This window comes from Trachypithecus francoisi, unplaced genomic scaffold (genome assembly GCF_009764315.1).
Source record: "Trachypithecus francoisi isolate TF-2019V2 unplaced genomic scaffold, Tfra_2.0 Lachesis_group9, whole genome shotgun sequence".
Classification (NCBI taxonomy): Eukaryota; Metazoa; Chordata; class Mammalia; order Primates; family Cercopithecidae; genus Trachypithecus; species Trachypithecus francoisi.
Window position 1 is genome coordinate 36,272,216 of NW_022681474.1, and position 18,159 is coordinate 36,290,374.

The window sequence follows — 18,159 nt, forward strand, 5'->3', positions numbered from 1 at the left end:
GAAAGCCAGGTCTGACAATGACAGGCCAAGGCCTGTACTCTCCAGTTACCTGTCTGGCCTCTGTGGTTTACGCTCAGTTTCTCCAGCACACGACCCCTGTAGTGCATGGAATAATAACTCCCAAATATTTGTGTCCACCAGGAACCTTGGAATGTGACCTTATTTAGAAATAAGATCTTTGCAGATGTAATTAGTTAATCATCTGAAGATAAAATCATACTGAATTTGGAATGGGCCCTAAATCCAACAACTTATGTCCCTGTAGGAAGAGAGAGGATACCAGCTGGGTGCAGTGCCTCACGTCTGTTCTCCCAATGCTTTGGGAGGCCGAGGAAGGAGGATTGCTTGAGGCCAGGAGTTTGAGATGAGCTTGGGCAGCATAGCAAGACCCAATCTCTACAGAAATTTTTAAAAATTAACCAGGCTTGGTGATTCACACCTGTAGTCCTAGCTGCTCAAGAGGCTGAGGCAGGAGGGTCACTTGAGCCCAGGAATTTGAGGTTACACTGAGTTATGATCACACTGCTATACTCTAGCCTGGGCCACAGAGCAAGACCCTGTCTCAAAAACAAAAGAAGAAGAAAGACAAAAAAGAAGAAGGAGAAGGACAAGAAGAAGGATAAGGAGAAAGAGGAGAAGAAGAAGAATCAGGAAGAGGAGGAAGATAGAGAGCCACAGAGGAGAAGGCCATATGGAAACGGAGACAGCCTGGAGTGAGGCATCTGCAGGTCAAGGAATGCAAGGATGGCTGGCAAACACCAGAAGCTGGGGACAGGCCTGGCACAGATCCTCCCCAAGAACTTCAAGAAGGAGCCAACCCCACTGACACCTTGATTTTGAACTTTTGGCTCCCAGAACTGTGGGAGAATAAATTTGTGTTGTTTTAAACCACCCAGTGTATGGTCATTTCTCATGACAGCCCTAGAAAACTAACATGCAATCCCCAAGACACCCTTGCTCTTCTACAACAACCCCCAAACAGGCCTCTGCTCTAAAGCCTCAAGGGAGGGACAGCTTACATCTCCCCGCTGGGTGATGGACTAATCATTGGAAAGTTCTTTCTGCTAAACCAGTACACAACACAAACAACACAAAATCAGGCTAGAGTCTATAAAAAGTGGGGGGAAGGGTACCTGGAAAACACTGAAAAAAAGTGGGTGGAAACAAGATCATAAAAAGAAAGAAATCCTGCTGGTTGTGGGATCAGGGAGGGCTTCATGGAAGAGGTGGCACCTGAACTGGGCTTCAAGGATGGCTATGACAAGACAAGCAGAAACTGGTGGGAGTGCAAGGCATATTCCAGGCGATAAAGCAGTGAAAGGCCCAGAGGAGGAACGTGTGGGTCATGCACAGTAACATTCATCCACCTATCCCTTCCATGAATGTTTCTTCACTAAGCAGTGAGCAATGAGCTTAGTTGGATGGAGCCCTGTGGCTGAGGGGTCAGTAGGTTGAAATGAAACAGCAGAGTCTAAATCTTTACAAAATCCTGGGTCCCCAAGCATGCTAAGTAAAGAATTTGACATTTACACACCTCCCCAGGGGTTTTCCTTCAAGCTAAACTATTTCACTCACCTCTTGTACAGAGAGGGCTGTTGGTTTTGTGTCTTTCCAGGGTCCTTCCCCTGGTAACAGACCCATGCCCTGGAGGCAAGCATGGGCACATGACTGGCCCAGACCTGGCCAATCACTGCATTCCATCCACCCGGCAACAGTAACAGATCCAATCAGGGTCATTCCCTGGGATTAATATACAGATTCTGGGTGCAACCAGCTCTCTGTCTGCTGGGGCAGTCTTGTTCCCTGCCACATGGAGACAGCCCATCAGGAGTCAGACGGACTGAGGCCAACAGGTGAAAAGAAACAGTAAAGCAAAGACAGTCAGCATGGAGGAGCTCTGGGGGTGCTGAACTCACAGCTGCCATCCCCGAAGACCTGGTTCCTCAAATTCTTCCTTCAATTCCAAGACCTGCTGCAGGATCCCCACCTTCTATGAGAGCCAATACATTCTTTCTCTGTCTAAGCCAGTCGGAGTTAGGTAGGTGTCTGTCACTTGCAACCAAAGGCTCTTGGCTGGTACAGTCCTGTTTCTGAAACCCTGCCCCTGCGGACCAAGCAACCAGTGAAAGCAAAGGGAGATGGTGCCCATCCCGGCAGCAGCCCTCTCTCCGGTTCAGACAGGTCACTCCAGGGCTCTTTCTGGTGGGTGCTTGGTGCTGAAAAAGGTGACACTGAAAAAACACAGGGATGTGAACTGAAGTCAATTATGAATAGGGTAGAAAAGATAACAAATCAGACTCTCTCTAAAGGACGCACATGTCCACCCTCAGTCATTCCTGTGGATTACGGCTCCCTTTGAAATAGAAGCTAGGACAAAAGTTCAGGAGGTAGAAAGTAGGCCAAGTTTCCAAAATACCAACATGCCTTAGATGCAGCCACTGAATTTACTGGTGCAAATTTTGTAAATCAAAATTACTAAAAACTTGTTTCTTTTAACTAAATATAACATTTTCAGAAATTCATGTAAAGTATTGACATCTTGGTTTCCAACAAGAAGCAGCTGGGATACATTGACTTGGAAAAAATTTACAGAAAGATTCTGAGGGAAAAGTAAAATTGTTTAAAGTAACTGAAAAGAAATGAATCTCCAATGGTGAGAAAAAGTACTAGGAGTGCTTGTAGATGTTTTATTTATTTCTTTATTTATTGGGACAGGGTCTTGCTCTGTCACCCAGGCTGGAGTGCAGTGGCATGATCTCGGCTCACTGCAACCGCCGCCTCCCGGGTTCAAGCAATTCTCCTGCCTCAGCCTCCCAAGTAGTTGGGATTACAGGCACGTGCCACAACTTCCAGATAATTTTTTAAATATTTGTGGTAGAGATGGGATTTCACCACATTGGCCAGGCTGGTAGATGTTTTAGCCATGGATGATATTCAAATGACAGGTAGAGAAGGTAGCGTAAGGGTGATGTCAGGGCTGAATTGGGTCAAGATCATTCATTCATGCATTCATTTCAATGTATGTCCTGGTTACCCACCAGGCCCAGGCCTCAGGGATACAGATGTGACAAGACATGATCTGTGCCCTAAAGAGCGTGGCAGGAGGAGCTTCAGGGAGTCAAGAAGATGTGACCCAGTTCTATATCCTTATAGATATATCCTATATCTATCCCAGGGCAGGGTAGAGGCCTGTGCAAGGCTATTAAGGAGCAGAGGCAGACTGGTGCTCTCTGCCTGCGGAGGTCAGCGAAGTCATGATATTTGAGCTGGGTTAATTTTTTTTTTTTTTTTTAGACGGAATCTCACTCTGTCACCCAGGCTGGCATGCAGTGGCGTGATCTCAGTCCACTGCAGCCTCTGCCTCCTGGGTCCAAGCGATTCTTCTGCCTCAGCCTCCTGTGTAGCTGGGATTACAGGTACCCACCACCATGCCAAGCTAATTTTTTTGTATCTTTAGTACAGATGAGGTTTTGCCATGTTGCCCAGTATTGAACTCCTGGGTTCAAGCGATCCACCTGCCTCAGTCTCCCAAAGTGCTGGGATTACAGGCATGAGCCCCTGCACCAGGCCAATTTTCTTTCTTTCTTTTTTTTTTTTTTTTTTTTTTTTGAGACGGAGTCTTGCTCTGTCGCCCGGGCTGGAGTGCAGTGGCCGGATCTCAGCTCACTGCAAGCTCCGCCTCCCGGGTTCACGCCATTCTCCTGCCTCAGCCTCCGGAGTAGCTGGGACTACAGGCGCCTGCCACCTCGCCCGGCTAGTTTTTCGTATTTTTAGTAGAGACGGGGTTTCACCATGCTAGCCAGGATGGTCTCGATCTCCTGACCTTGTGATCCGCCCGTCTCGGCCTCCCAAAGTGCTGGGATTACAGGCTTGAGCCACTGCGCCCAGCGTAAATTTTCTTTTTTTTAAGAGCAAGGGTTCCCTATGTTGTCTAGGCTGGTCTTGAACTCATGGACTCAAGTGATCCTCCGGCCTCAGCCTCCCAAATAACTGGGACTACAGACATGCACCACTGCACCTGGCTTGGCCTGGATTTTGAAGGATGTGTAGGAAAGTCAAGAAAGGAGTGGTGAACATTTTCAGGCAGGGGGTGCAGCCCTAAGCAAAAGGCTGTAAGGCACAGAGGGTAGAGGGAAAAGGGAGGACAATGAGGCTGGTGACAAGGGCGAGGACCAATTCTCCTGGCTTTCAAAAGGTGGAGGAACTTGACTTTCACCCTGTGGATAGTAGGGAGTCATTGAGGGTTTTATGTAGAAGAAAGACCCCACCTCACCCATCTCAATGGTAGTTATGACAAAAATGGATGAGGAGCGCTAGCAAGGAAGGGGCTAGAAGCCCAGTTTGCCAGCTGCTGCAACTGTCCAAGTGACAGGTGATCAGGGCTGAGCTGGGGAATGCATTCATCCAGCAGGTATGATGAATCCATACTCAACTAGAAGGCAGACTTTAGCCTGGACAGTTTGGCCCCAACTACTTCTCCAGTCTTCATCTGAATCCTTTCCTGCCTCCCAGCCATAGCATGCACAAGGTCTGCAGCGCCCTCTGCACAGGGTATGCACCCAGCAGACTGCCACTGTTCCCAGCCCTCCCTATTGTCACACAGGCCCCGTCACCCCTTCACAATGAGTTTGCAACCCCTGGGGAAGCACCTTCCTCCCCGAGAAGAATCACACTGGGACCCATGTTCTTGTGTCTTTTTCATTGGACTGTGGGCTTCCTAAGGCAGGCCAGGCACTATTTCCCTCTGTATCCTCTTTTGCACCACCTAACTCAATTTCTCCAAGCCTGAGAAGCAAGAGCCTTGCATACAGCAAGGGTTCAATAAACCCATCCAAGTTGACATCCCATCTCCAAGGGTCAAGGGCAGATGGTGTAGCTCTAAGGAAGGGTCAGACCAAATGAGCTTTGACATCTCTGGGATTTGATGATCCCAGGATTCTGAATCCAAGAATCTGGGGTTGAATGGGTTCCTTGGAGCCCAGTGTGTGAACAGAGGGAGAGGACAAGGAGCAAAACCAAAGAGACCCAGCCTCAGTGGAGTCCCGAGCCTGCTGGAAACAATGCTGGAGAAGGGGTGCAGGGAGAGAAAGGTAGGAGCCCGCGTCTCCCTCGCTGCCCTTTAACTGCTGCAGGACAGGCCATCACCTGCCCATCAGCACCTCAGCAAGTGAACAGGCCCCCTCAGCCCTGGCCCAGGGGTCTTGCCTCGCCTGATGGGGGCTCCTCCAGGGTAGTCCTAGGGGCCCTGGGGCAGATCTCCTTCATGTTGAACAACGGGGCATTGCCAGGCCCCAGGCTGGCCCTCTGGGACAAGGGGAGTGTTGGAGAACCCGGCTGGAGCCAGCTGCCTAGCAGATTCGGGGAGGAGGCTGGGGCTGCGGAGGAGAGAGTGCAGTCTTTGTTGGTGTCACTGACTGTGATATCGTGATATAAGAAGAAATATGTATTTGGTCTTTGTCCCAGTTCCTGACCCAGAGTTCAAAACCTTTGTAATTTCCTGAGTAATAGGAACTACTGATGCAGAGCTCTGAAATCCTTTGGAATTTCCGGAGTGATAGAAGCATCTATTGTTCCAATGAGGTGACTCCTGGGGGGCTCCTGGATACCCTTGGGATAAGGGCTGGCTGCCAGGGGAACCAACTACCCAACCGCTGGGGAAGGGAGAGGGGCCAAAGATTGAGGCGATCACCAGTGGCCAGTGATTTCATCAGTCATGCCTACGTAATGAAGCCTCCACAGAAACCCAAAAAGACAGGGTTCGGAGAGCTTCCTGACAGCTGAACACATGGAGGTTCCTGGAGGGTGGTGTCTATGGAGGGCATGGAGGCTCCACGTCCTTCCCACCCACCTCACCCTATGCGTCTCTTCCATCTGGCTGTTCATCTGTGTCCTCTGTAATATCATTCACCATAAATGGGTAAAGGTGTTTCCCTCAGTTCTGCGAGCCACTCTAGCGAATTAACTGAACCTGAGGAGGGAGTGTGAGAACCCTGATCTGTAGCCCATAGGTCAGAAGCACAGGTCAGAACCTGGGGCTTGTGACTGGCATCTGAGGTGGGGGCAGCCTTGTGGGACTGAGCCCCTTTTAAAATTGTTAAATTCATTAATTTTAATTTTTTTAGGTAGGGTCCCACTCTCTTGCCCAGGCTGGAGTGGAGTGGTGCAATCATGGCTCACTGCGGCCTTGACCTCCCAGGCTCAAGAGATCCTCCACCCTCAGCCTCCCAAGTAACTGGGACTGTAGGTGCATGCCACCTCATCTGGCTAATTGTTTTGCTTTTTTTTTTGTAGAGATTGGGTCTTATTATGCTGTCCAGACTGGTCTCAAATTCCTGGCCTAAAGTCATCCTCCCACTTTGGCCTCCCAGTTCGCCACTAAGCCTGGTGGGACTGAGCCCTGACCTACAGGATGTGTCACTCTCTCCAGGCAGTGTAGGAACTGAATTGAATGTGGGACACCTAGGTGGTGTCCCCTGGAGAACAACTTGGTGTGTAGAGAAAAATCCCCACACATTTTGGTGACCAAAGGGGAAGTCTTCTGTGTTGACAGAGTGAGAGTAGAAGAGAAAAAAATAGTTTTGCTTTTTTTCCCCTTCAGACAGACTGTAAAGGAGATTGAGGCCAGGCACGGTGGCTCATGCCTGTAATCTCAGCACTTTGGGAGGCCAAGGTGGGTGGATCACTCAAGGTCAGGAATTCTAGACCAGCCTGGACAACACAGTGAAAACCCATCTCTACTAAAAATACGAAAAAAAAAATTAGCTGGGCATTGTGGTGTGCACCTATAATCCAAGCTACTCGGGAGGCTGAAGCAGGAGAATCGCTTAAACCCGGGAGGCAGAGGTTGCCGTGAGCCAAGATCATGCCATTGCACTCCAGCCTGGGCAACAGAGTGAGACTCCATCTCAATAATTAATTAATTAATTTAATTAAGGAGATTGAGAGGAGATAGTGCAGGGAGAGGCCTCCCTCCCCACCAGGGCCAGGGAAGCAAACATTCCTGGGAAATTTGGAAGGCATCCACCCTCTCCTCTACTGGCATGGCGGGAATCAGAAGAGGATGGGCAGCCGGAGCAGGAGCTCCACCTCAAGGATCAGCCCAGTTTTCTCTAGAGGCTGACCCATCCCACAGGGGTGCATCAAGGATGCCCATCCTTTTCCTTCCAGGGAAAGAGTGGCAGAGTCACACCAAATGTGCAATGTGAGAGAGAGAGAGACAGAGAGAAAGCAAGACAATCCTGAACCTAACAAGATATTTTCTGGACTCGTACCTGTGCATGTTTTTTGGGTTTTTTTTTGGTTGTTTGTTTTTCACCTGTGCATGTTTTCACAGACTCACAACACTGGACAATTGAGTCCAATCCCCTCATCTTACAGATGGGGAAACTGAGGCCCATGGAGAGGTGCTGACCCAAGTTCAGAAGCAGAGCCTGGCAGAATCTCCATATCCTACCTTCTTCTGTTCTTCCCCAGTACCCACGCTCCCATCCACATCAACCATGACTTACTGATGAAAACACAGGATTTTCCACTGTGGGCATTATCTCAGTGCAGGAGGCACGCCAGGAGTGGCTACAGCCCTGGGCAGCTGACCTTGCAGTGAGCCAGGCCTGGAGCAACACCAAGGCTCCACCGCACACCCCTGCCTGAGCCAAGGTCAGCCCTGGGAAACGGAGTCTTCTCATCCATAAATGGGTCTGAGTGGCTGGTGATCCCTGCCTCGTGGAGTTGCTGAGGGGATTCAACAGCAAACGCAGCCTGGACTGGCTCACACCTCTGATCCCAGCACTTTGGGAGGCTGAGCCCAGGAGTGCAGGACCAGCCTGGGCAACCCCCATCTCTACAAAAAGTTTAACAATTAGCTGGGCATGGTAGCATACGTCTGTAGTTCCAGCTACTAGGGAGGCTGAGGTGGGAGGATTACTTGTGCCCAGAAGTCTGAGGTTACTGTGAGCTATGATCTCACCACCGCACTCCAGCCGAGGTAACAGAGTGTGAAGCCTTCTCTGAATAATAATAATAATAATATAATAATAATAATAATAATGATGATGTAAAGGACATAGGGCATTGAAGGGAACATAAAAACATTTTTTTCCTCTCCTCTCCCTCACCTATTTTGCTCAAATATAAAAAGTTCTGGTTTTTGTTTGTTTTTGGTCAAATGCACCCCCTCCCCTCTCTGCACTCTCCACAAAGGTGGCAGGTGGAGAGAAAGGCTGCCTGTAGGCTCCGTGTGCAGTTTGGGTTTTTGCTTTCAGATTTGTTCTCAGGCCCCAGTTATTCACTGGAGAGAAGTCAGTACACAAACCCTGTTCCCAGGAGGCTAAACGCTGAGGGAAAGCAAGGTGCCCACGCATTTGGGCTCCGGTGACGGCTTCCTGAACAGCCTCAGCCATGTCTGTACTGCAGGTCGGCACCTGGGCCTGTCCCCGGCAATGCTCTGTTTGCTGCTGGGCCAAGGAACCCTGAGAACCCAGGTTGACAGGACATGGTGACAATGGAAGGATTGTTCCAGAAGCTGGGGCCCTGGCTGGCCTCTGGCTTCCTGTCATCTGAGCAAATGTCGATCCGCCAGGTACAAAAGCCAACATTTCCCTGACGATTGAAGATGCTCATTCAGAAGGCTCCCCCACAGCAGGCTGCAGGCTCCTCCGAGCCACTCTGAATCCAAAACCACTGTCCTCATCGCCACCCCTTTCATCCTACATGCTGGGAGCAGCCCCTTGGCAAACCCCATCGCTTCTCACACCACCTTCCAGAAAGCTCCTGAGCCTCCAAGTCTGAGCCTGCTGGTGGCAGCAAGGCACAATGAATAGCAGAAAAGCTCCCCTTCCTAAGGAGCCGCCACAGCCAGACGGGCAGAGCCTGCCCTGGCTGCAGGCTGTCACCGGGGGCTTGCTTTTGCTGTTTGGAAAGCACAGGGGCTGGTTACCACAGGTGATCCATCCATCAGATCCTGGCCCAAAGTCACAGTTAGCAAGCTCCAGGGCTAGAGCTTAGAGCTCCTGTGCCCAGATTCCATCCCCCTCCACACCCCAAAAGGATTTGTTAAAAGACACGTCTAGTGAGGAGTGGGCAAGGCCTAAGAGAAGAAAAGTCACAGAATAATGACGACAGTCCCCCAGCTCAGATAGTCCCAGAAATAAAAGTAAGACACATGGTTATTCTTCTGCCACTCTGGCTGGGCCTGGTGGCTCACACCTATAATCCCAGGACTTTGGGAGACTGAGGCTGGCAGATCAGCCTGGCCAACAGAGTGAAACCCTGTCTCTACTAAAAATACAGAAATTAGCCGGGTATGGTGGCACGCACCTGTAGTCCCAGCTACTCAGGAGGCTGAGGCAGGAGAATCGCTTAAAGCGGGGAGACGGAGGTTGCAGTGAGCCAAGACTGCACTTCTGCACTCCAGCCTGAGCAACAGAGAGAGACTCTGTCTCAAAAAATAAAAAAAATTTTTTTAAAAAGTAGAATCATGGGCTAGGTGTGGCGGCTCATGCCTGTAATCCCAGCACTTTGGGAGGCCGATGTGGGAGGATCACTATAGGTCAGGAGTTTGAGACCAGTCTGGCCAACATGGTGGAACCCCATCTCTACTAAAATTACAAAATTAGTCAGGCATGGTGGTGGGTGCCTGTAGTCCCAGCTACTTGGGAGGCTGAGGCAGGAGAATCACTTGAACCTGGGAGGTGGAGGTTGCAGTGAGCCAAGATCATATCACTGCACTCCAGCCTGGGCAACAGAGCGAGACTCCATCTCAAAAAGAAATTAAAAAATTAGAATCATAACGCTGACAAGCACGTAAGGGCCCGATACTCACGTACTCCACTGACAGCGCCGTCTCAATTGGTTTTACCTTTCTCACAAGCCATTTGCTAAGAGGTGGTTGAAGACTTTGAAAAGCTCACACCCTGGATGAAAATGCTCTGGAGCTGGATTGTGGTGATGGCTATACGACACACGAATGTACTAAATGCCACTGAATTGTACTGTACTGTATTTTTATCTTTTTAGAGATATGGTCTCCCTCTGTTGCCCAGGCTGGAGTGCAGTGGCACGACCATAGCTCACTGCAGCCTCAACCTCCTAGGTTCAAGCAATCCTTAGCCTCACACACTGCCCCCTCTTCCCAGCCTAATTTTTAAAACAATTTTTTTTTTTTGATAGATACAGGGTCTCGCTATGTTGCCTCGGCCGGTCTCAAACTCCTGTGCTCAAGGGATTGTCGTGCCTCAGCCTCCCAAAGTGCTGGGATTATAGGTGTGAGCCACCGCGCCCAGCCATAAATGCTGTTTTTGTGAAAAATAATATCAAGGGTAAGAATAATCCGAGTATTGCCAGCAGATGGTGTTTATAAAGTTTTTATTTTCCATTTTCTTAAAAATAACATTTGATTTCCTTTATGCATGTGTGGAGTGTACTTGTTTCCTTAGGCTGAGTAATAGGCAGATAAAGACGACACGAGGCAGCGTCCCCAAGTGGAGGTGGGGCGGGACGTGAGAGGATGGGGGTGCAGGGGAAAGGGATGGCTGGATGACTCACGGGACGCTTGAGTGCCCATCAACGCACACACACAGTCTAACACTTGGTTTTTCGATTTTTTAAAGACATCTAAAATTACTGAGAGATACGATTTCAGCACTTAAATCTACAGACGGAAATCCAAGCACTTGAACACAATTCCTAACTCTAAGCTCGGTTATTGCACATCACACAGTTTAAGCAGGCTTCAGGTTGGAAAGCAGTTTGCTCGCTGGGAACTTCCCCGGGATGTCTGGATCTCCTTCTGCACCCGTGGTGTCTCTCCCCTGGGACTACCGCCAGCCTGCAGCCTCTCAAGGACCCCAGGAATCAAAGCTCAGCCATTCGTTCTCCCCAAGAGCTGAGGGCTCGGGCTTTGGTGAAGCAGAGGGTCCCGTGTTGATGCCAACAGACCCCACCCCCTCCAAGGTGAAGTTGGAAGCAGGTGGAGCTCATGGAAGGCTGAAGCCAGACAGGCTGGAGTGAAGAGGTGTGACCACCCCCTACGTGTGGGACAAGAGGGGGCAGTCAAGATGCCACCACCCACCACCCCTCCCTTCCAAGCTCTCAGGCCATGCTTCCTTCTCCATCACCCTTGGACCCTCTCTGAGTGGTCTCTCAAGGCACATTTATTTTCTGTGCTCCAACCTACTAGATCTGACATCCACCTCCCCCGGCACCCACGGGCCAAGGAGGCCTGGGGCAGCCAAGGGGAGTTCCAGGACCAAGCAAGCAAGAAACCGTTCTTTGAACACATGGTTAAGCTTCTTCCAGCATGGCCCTAATTCCCTTACCTGCCTAAGCCAGGGGAGTGGGGGCAGGAAGAAGCGAGGCATCGAGGAGATGCTGGAGGGGCTGGGTGGCAGGCCCCTTGGTCAAGGGCATGAATCAAGGAGCTGAGGAAGGACCAATCTGCAACCTTGCTCATGAGGAAACCTTCACCTTGTCTAACAAGAAGCCACTTGGAGGCCGACCTTCAGCCCCACTGGGAGCTGCTGTTCTGTCTACCTTTTGAGGGGCCCAGTCTCAGTGGGGCAAAAAGCAGTGTAGAGGCTTCAGAGATAGGCAAGGCTGGACCCCTGCAGTCCTACCAGAGGCTAGTTCAATCCCTTTTGCTTTCTTCCTAAAACATATTTACAAGGACACACAAACGCGTACAGTCAGAAGACCCAGAGACAGAGAGAGCACGTGCCCAGGAGCAGAGGGCAGCAACAAGAGGACAGGGAACACCCTTCCTCTGAATTCCTTCCCTTCCCAGGCCCCCCAGCATCCTTAACAATCCCCCCCCCCCACAGTAGGAAAGTTCCAGAACTCCAGCTGGGGCAGAGGGAAGAGACAGGTAGACTTCAATCCTAGCAAGAGCAAAGTGTCAAGTAGCTCCGAGTCAGAGGCGCGGCTGCCTCAGAAAGCAGAGGGCTGATGTGGAACAGCATTTCCCTGAACTGAGCCGGGGCTGGAGGGGGAGGGGGAGGACAGAGAGAGGAGAGGAGGAAGAAGGGGCTGGGGGACCTGGAATGGCACGACACCTCAACAATCAGAACTGGGCTGCGGAATGGGAAGCGGTTTATGGGGCTAAGTGGGGCTCTGCTATTTCCCTCAAGAAGGACTCGGAAGATGTTGATTCCAGGGCAGAGTGAGAGGCAGACAGGGTGAGGCTCTTCTGTAAAGTCCAACAGACACTCGCAGATGCTGGGAGGCTGGGGACTGCCAGGTTGGGAGCTTCACCCAGAGAGCCTCACCGCATTGACCCCACATCTGCCACCCACCCAGCACACAGGAGGCCCCTCCTCACACTCCCAGGCCACCAAGACGGCCCCCAGGTCCACACACAGGCACACACATGCACGCTGCTCTCTCGCACTGAAGGGCATCACAGCCCCAAGTCTGGGTAAGAAATTCTCCACCAAAGGTGTTAAGGAATTTGCTTCCATGGGGAGAACTTGACGGCTGGGGGAAAACAGCAACAAACAAGCAAAAGAAATGCACGGGGCCTTTTCTCATCTGGCGAGATGAGCTTGCACTGCTCAGGGGATGTTGGGAACAGCGAGGTGTGAGGTGTGGCCGCAGAGCCTAGCTGCACCTGTCCTGTCCCCTCTGACTTCTCACTTTTCCATACTGCAGGCTTCGAAACAGAGCTTGGGGAAGCCCCTCTGCAGGGGCAACCCTAGGGGATCTTCAGAGGGGCCAGAAGGAAACCCCGGGGGGCTGAGGGGAGTGGGGCTGGACATGGTCTGTGGGTGGCTCTCCCCTGGCAGGAGGAAGATCATGGTCTCAGAGCGCGGGAAGGCTGCAGCCTTTGACAGCTGCTTCTCTCTGGGGTCTCAGGGACAGGTCTCTCTGTTGGTCTGGGCAGGATGGGAGTGTTAAGGGTCAGGGAAGAGGTGAGCACACACAACCCTAGCGTAGACCCAGGCTCCTCGCCTGCTGCTGCTGGCCCTCAGGCGCCCTCAAGTGGACGAGGGGACCCAGCAAGGGGGATGAAGGCAGGAGCCGCACCCCATGGGATGGGCTGCACCAACGGGGAGCCAGGCAAAGGTCAACTCTGTAACCACCGCCCAGTGTCCCCAAGAGAGCAGCCCAGACCATGGCTCCAACACGAGACCCAGAGAAAAGGGACAGGCTATTCCAGGGTCTGGGATTTAGAGCTGCCCCTTCTCAACTCCTAAAAGCTCCTCCAGTCTCTGCAGCCACAGCCTCCTCCTGCTGAGCCGACCCCTCTCCCCACCCTGTTCTACCCGCACCACCTGGGCCCCCTGAGACAGACCTTGGACAGCCTAGCAAGGTACCCTGTCCCCGGCCTCTCAGCTGCTGCCCTCCTCCTCCTCCTCGCCACCACCTTCATCACTCTGCCTTGGGTTAGGAGAGTTTCTCTAGTGCTTGGGGATCAGCAAAGGGACAGGGCTTGCTGTGGCTGGGCGTCCTGGCCCGTCTCATCTGAGGCTGGTGGGGATGTCACACCACATCGGCCCAGTTTTGGGAGGACCTCAGCCGGTAGACAGCTCCCTGCCCTCCCTCCCCTTTGCAATGGGGACAGGCTCGCAGGCCAGAGCTTGACTTCAGAAGCAAGAGGCAGAAGGGCAGGCAAGGGCCGGTCGAGCCAGGGTAGGAACCCAAGGGGTCAGGGCTGGGCTGGGGGACGCGGCTGGGGGCATCTCATTTCATGGATTTTGACCTGTCAATTTGTGTTTGTGTGTGAATGTATTTTAAAACCAACAACAAAAGGAAAGAAAACAGCTACAAGGAGGCCAAAGCAGCCTTTGGGTGACTCACTCTGCCAGGAGCAGTGTGGCTCAAGGACACATTTGTCAGCACATGCCACACACACACGCACACATACACACACGCACGCACACACGAACTCACACTGTCACCCATCCCAGCCATCTGTGCCACACTCATGCCATGCACACTCACACTCCCGGTCCCCCCGGGTGGAGCAGGGTCCTTCTGACTGCATTTCCGGATCCGTTCTCGAAGCTGCCTGCTGCTGCTCAGAGCTCTGCTGTTGAGTCCCTTCCGGCCGCCGGCTCCTGAGGGCATCTACCAGATGTAGCCCCCGTCGTCAGCCTCGCCTGCCTCGCCCTCCTCCTCCTCGGCCTCCTCGCCTGCTTCCTCCGTCTCCTTCTCCTCCTCGTCCTCCCAGCCAACACCGCTCCCAAAGTCACCCGAGAAGCCCACGATGTCATCTGTGAGGGGACCAAGCCAACAGGGGGTGAGGGAGCTTCTGGTACGCCCCCACCTGGCATCCTACGACAAGGGCCCCCCAGGCCCGGGCCCCCAGCAGGCCCCGAGCCGCCCAGCCCGTACCGCAGTCGGGGCTCCCATGCGTGCGGGTGCCAGTCAGCTCCAGGCCCAGCTGGTCCACACACCAGCAGTCGCCGCTGCTCTGGTCACACTGCATCTTCCGGTAGTAGCCATCCTCGTCGCAGCTTGGGATGAAGATGCCTGAATGAGATGGGGCCAGGCAGGGTCAGAGCAGGGACCCGGGCTGTGGGCCCCTCAGAGAGGTGACCTCCGGCTCTACTCGCTGGAGATGAGGAAACCCGCTTCCTTGAACCACTACTCAGCCCCTGTGCCAGCTCCCAGCCACCCCATCGGTTTCCCTGACTCTGTGGCCCAGATCTTGTAGGACAGCCAGTCTGACTTCACCAGGTTCGACACTCTCTATCCTCCCACAGTTCCTCCAGCCTGGCTGTGCCCTGCCAGGAAAGCCCAGCCTTCTCCTCCCAGCCACTCGGAGTCTGACCTGCCTCCAGGGCCCACTTGCTTTCCTGTAGGCCCCGCAGCTGAAGGTCCTGGGCGCCTGTGTACAGGTCACACTGCTAGTTCTATCTTTTTGGTGTGTCCATTTGTGTGTTGTGTGTTTCCTGACTGGCCCAAGCTAAAGGGTTATGAGGCCGAGGAGTGCGTCTGTCTTGCCGTCTGCTCTGAGCTGGGTCTGTTGCTGTTGTATCGCTGGAGAAGGCCCCCAGGTGTTTATGGAGTATATGAGGGAGTGTCTCTCAGGGAGCCGCCTCACTCAAACACTAGTCACATGCTTGCTGAAGGAAACTGAACTCAATGGAGGGTTCCAGGGTCCTTCTGTATCCCAAACTCTAGCTCCGGCATGGATGGGCATAAAATTAGTGCCTAAAACACGCTTTTCTGGGGTGGATTGGGAGGCCCTGCCCCCCACAAAGATAGACACAGGAAGGGGGCATCCCTCTCCTGTCTTCCTAGGCCAGGGCCTCCTCTGGGCTCCATGTCTGCCATGAGGCCCAAGGCTTGAGCCACTGGGTCTCAGACGAACCCAGGAAGCCGTCCCCACCTCCTCCTCTGAGTGCCTGGTCTAGACCCTCACCTGGCTTCTTCTTGGCAGCCTCCTGGATCTGGACGCGCTCCAGCTCTGCCAGGCAGGGGGGCTCTGTGGGGAGAGAAGCAGTCTCTGATGGAGCTGCCCCCTGGTGCTGGGGGGATGCACCGAGCCCTTCAAGGCTTAGAGACCCAGGCAGGGGCTCTGCAAGATGAAAACACCCCGTTTCCGACACAGGGCCACCCCACAGCAGGGGTGGGAAGCAGAGGAGCTCTGTGGCATGAAAACACCCAGTCTCTAATTAGGGGAGCTCATCCCACAGCTGTGGATGACCTGAGGCTCCCCAAGAAGTCCTAGGGACCCACGAGAGGAGTAACAGGATTCAGAAGAGGAGGTGGGGTGAACACATAGACACCCAAAGGTGAGAGACCCCAGGGGAACGTAATGCTAGAGGGAATGTTAGAGAGAACTCCCAGGCCTGAAAATACAGCCACACGCTACATGACAACACTTCAGTCAACAATGGATGGTGGTCCCATAGGATTACAACACTATTTTTACTGTACCTTTTCTGTTTTTAGCTCTTTATTTTATTTTATTTTTTGAGATGGACTTTTGCTCTTGTCTCCCAGGCTGGAGTGCAATGGCGCGATCTCGGCTCACTGCAACCTCTGCCTCCCAGGTTCAAGTGATTCTCCTGCCTCAGCCTCCCAAGTAGCTGGGATTACAGGCGCCCGCCACCATACCTGGCTAATTTTTGTCTTTTTAGTAGAGACGGGATTTCACCAAGTTGGCCAGGCTGGTCTCAAACTCCTGACCTCAGGTGATCCACCTTCCTCGGCCTCCCAAAGTGCTGGGATTACAGAAATGAGCCACCACGTCCAGTCTATGTTTAGCTATGTTTAGATGCACAAATGCTTACCATTGTGTTACAATGGTAAGCATTTATGTGTTACATGTTATGTGTCTGCAGTATTCAGCACATAACATGCTGCACAGGCTGTAGCCTGGGAGCAATGGGCCAGGTGCACAGGAGGCCGCACCACCGGGGTCTGTGGAAGCACTCCTGTGATGCTTGCACAGTGAGGAAATCACCTAACGATGCATTTCTCAGAATGTATCCCCCTCGTTAAGTGACGCATGACTGTAACTGGCAGCCAGCCTCTAACTTGTCTGCGACCTTGGGAAGTCCCCACCTCTCCAAGCTGGAAGCCTGCCTGGTTGTAAAATGAGGACAGTTCCCAGCCTCCTCCTGCCCAAGAAAGCTGCTGTATAGAATGGATGGAATGGCCTTCAAAGGCCCAGAAAGTCAAAGTGCTAGAGTGACACAGGTCACGGGAGGGCTGGGCAGTCAGTGTTGAAACAGATCACAATACACGCATTTGCAGAGGGATTTGTGAATTACACGGTGCTCTGCACAGATTTTCTTGGCACATCCTCACAACAGGCTCCAAGATAGGTATTGTTATTTCCTGATGCAGATGAAGAAGCAGAACTTAGAAAGATGTGGTCACTTGCCGGGGATCCCTGACTAGCGTATGGTGGGGCTTGGGCTGAAGCTTTGGGCCCTGACTGCCGATCCCCCACCAAGATGGGGAGAACCATCCAGCGAGGAACACCAGGGCTTCCCCAGCTCCGGCCGCACAGGTCAGGTGAGCCCTGGGGACCTCAGTCTTTCCAGAGAGGACTCTGGTTTGAAAGCTCTGGCTTCAGGTATATTCAGCTGAGAAATTTCATCACATCTCTAAGGTTGATGACAACGTATGTAATCACTTATTTGGTGGCACAAAATGTAAGATATGCCCAAAAGAAGAATCACCGAGAAGCAAATGCATCTTCAGCTCTAAGACCCTCACTTATGTAGCCCTTTCCCAAGCCCTCTGAGGGACCCCAGAAAGTTTACATTTGTAATTTTTCATACTCTTTCTTTCCTTTTTTTTTTTTTTTTTTTTTGAGACAGGTTCTTGCTCTGTTGCTCAGGCTGGGGTGCAGTGGCACAATCTCAGCTCACTGTAGCCTCAACCTCCTAGGCTCAAGCGATCCTGCCACCTTGGCCTCTTAAGTGGCAGGGACCACAAACGCATGCCACCACGCCTGGCTATTTTTTTTTCTTCTTCTTCTTCATAGAGATGAGGTCTCCCTGTATTGTTTGGGCTGGTCTCCAACTCCCGGGGTCACATGATCCTCCCACCTTGGCCTCCCAAAATGCTGGGATTTTTTTTTAACTCTTTCTTAAAGAAGATCTCCAAAAGTATATAAGCATCAGGACCCACAAAATCTGGATCCGTATGGGAGCCTGCCAAGTAAGGGAGCTGAAAGTGTTGGCTTCCCCAGGTCTTAAAGGATGAAGCCCTGAGGGAGTACAGGAAGTGGGCAAGCTGGGAAAGTGCTGGGTTTGGGGACGTAGCCAAGAAAGAGCCACTCTGACTTCCCAAGAGAGCCTGGAACTTCAGGCAGAGCCCACACGGGTGAGGCAGGGACCTGGGAGAGGGGTCACACTCACTCTCCCTCCAGAAGCAGAAGCACCACTCAGCAGTGGAGACCCGGCCATCCTTGTAGGTGTCACAGGAGTTGAAGAAGGGACGGATGCAGACCTCGTACTTGTCCAGGTTGATGGCAGCCAGCTCCGTCTGGTCCAGGAAGAGGTCGGCACTGGTGTCCAACTTGGAGAACATCCAGCCAATGGAGTCCTTGCAGCTGGCCCCCAGGCTCTTGTCCAGCCCTGGGAAAAGACCAGGTTCAGGCACGCTTCAGCTAGCTCTTCAGTCGTTCCTCCAGCCCTCCATCCCTCCACCTCACCATCAGCCCCAGCCCTCTGATCTGGGTCCGGGCAGCTTGGAATCTAA

At 52.4% G+C, this 18,159-nt stretch overlaps 1 protein-coding gene across 2 annotated transcripts in view; it reads right to left on the reverse strand.

The window, feature by feature from the left end:
- Positions 1-10,345: 10,345 nt before the first annotated feature.
- The window catches only part of SPOCK2 (SPARC (osteonectin), cwcv and kazal like domains proteoglycan 2), a 29,646-nt gene continuing 21,832 nt past the window's right edge, over positions 10,346-18,159 (reverse strand). For both annotated transcript variants that reach the window (XM_033209426.1, XM_033209425.1), the window contains 4 exons: positions 17,817-18,035; positions 15,362-15,424; positions 14,329-14,466; positions 10,346-14,207 (listed from right to left, as the gene is read on the reverse strand). In XM_033209426.1, the coding sequence (XP_033065317.1) occupies positions 14,062-14,207; positions 14,329-14,466; positions 15,362-15,424; positions 17,817-18,035 (566 nt within the window). In that variant the 3' untranslated portion in view covers positions 10,346-14,061. The remainder of the gene's footprint in view (positions 14,208-14,328; positions 14,467-15,361; positions 15,425-17,816; positions 18,036-18,159) is intronic.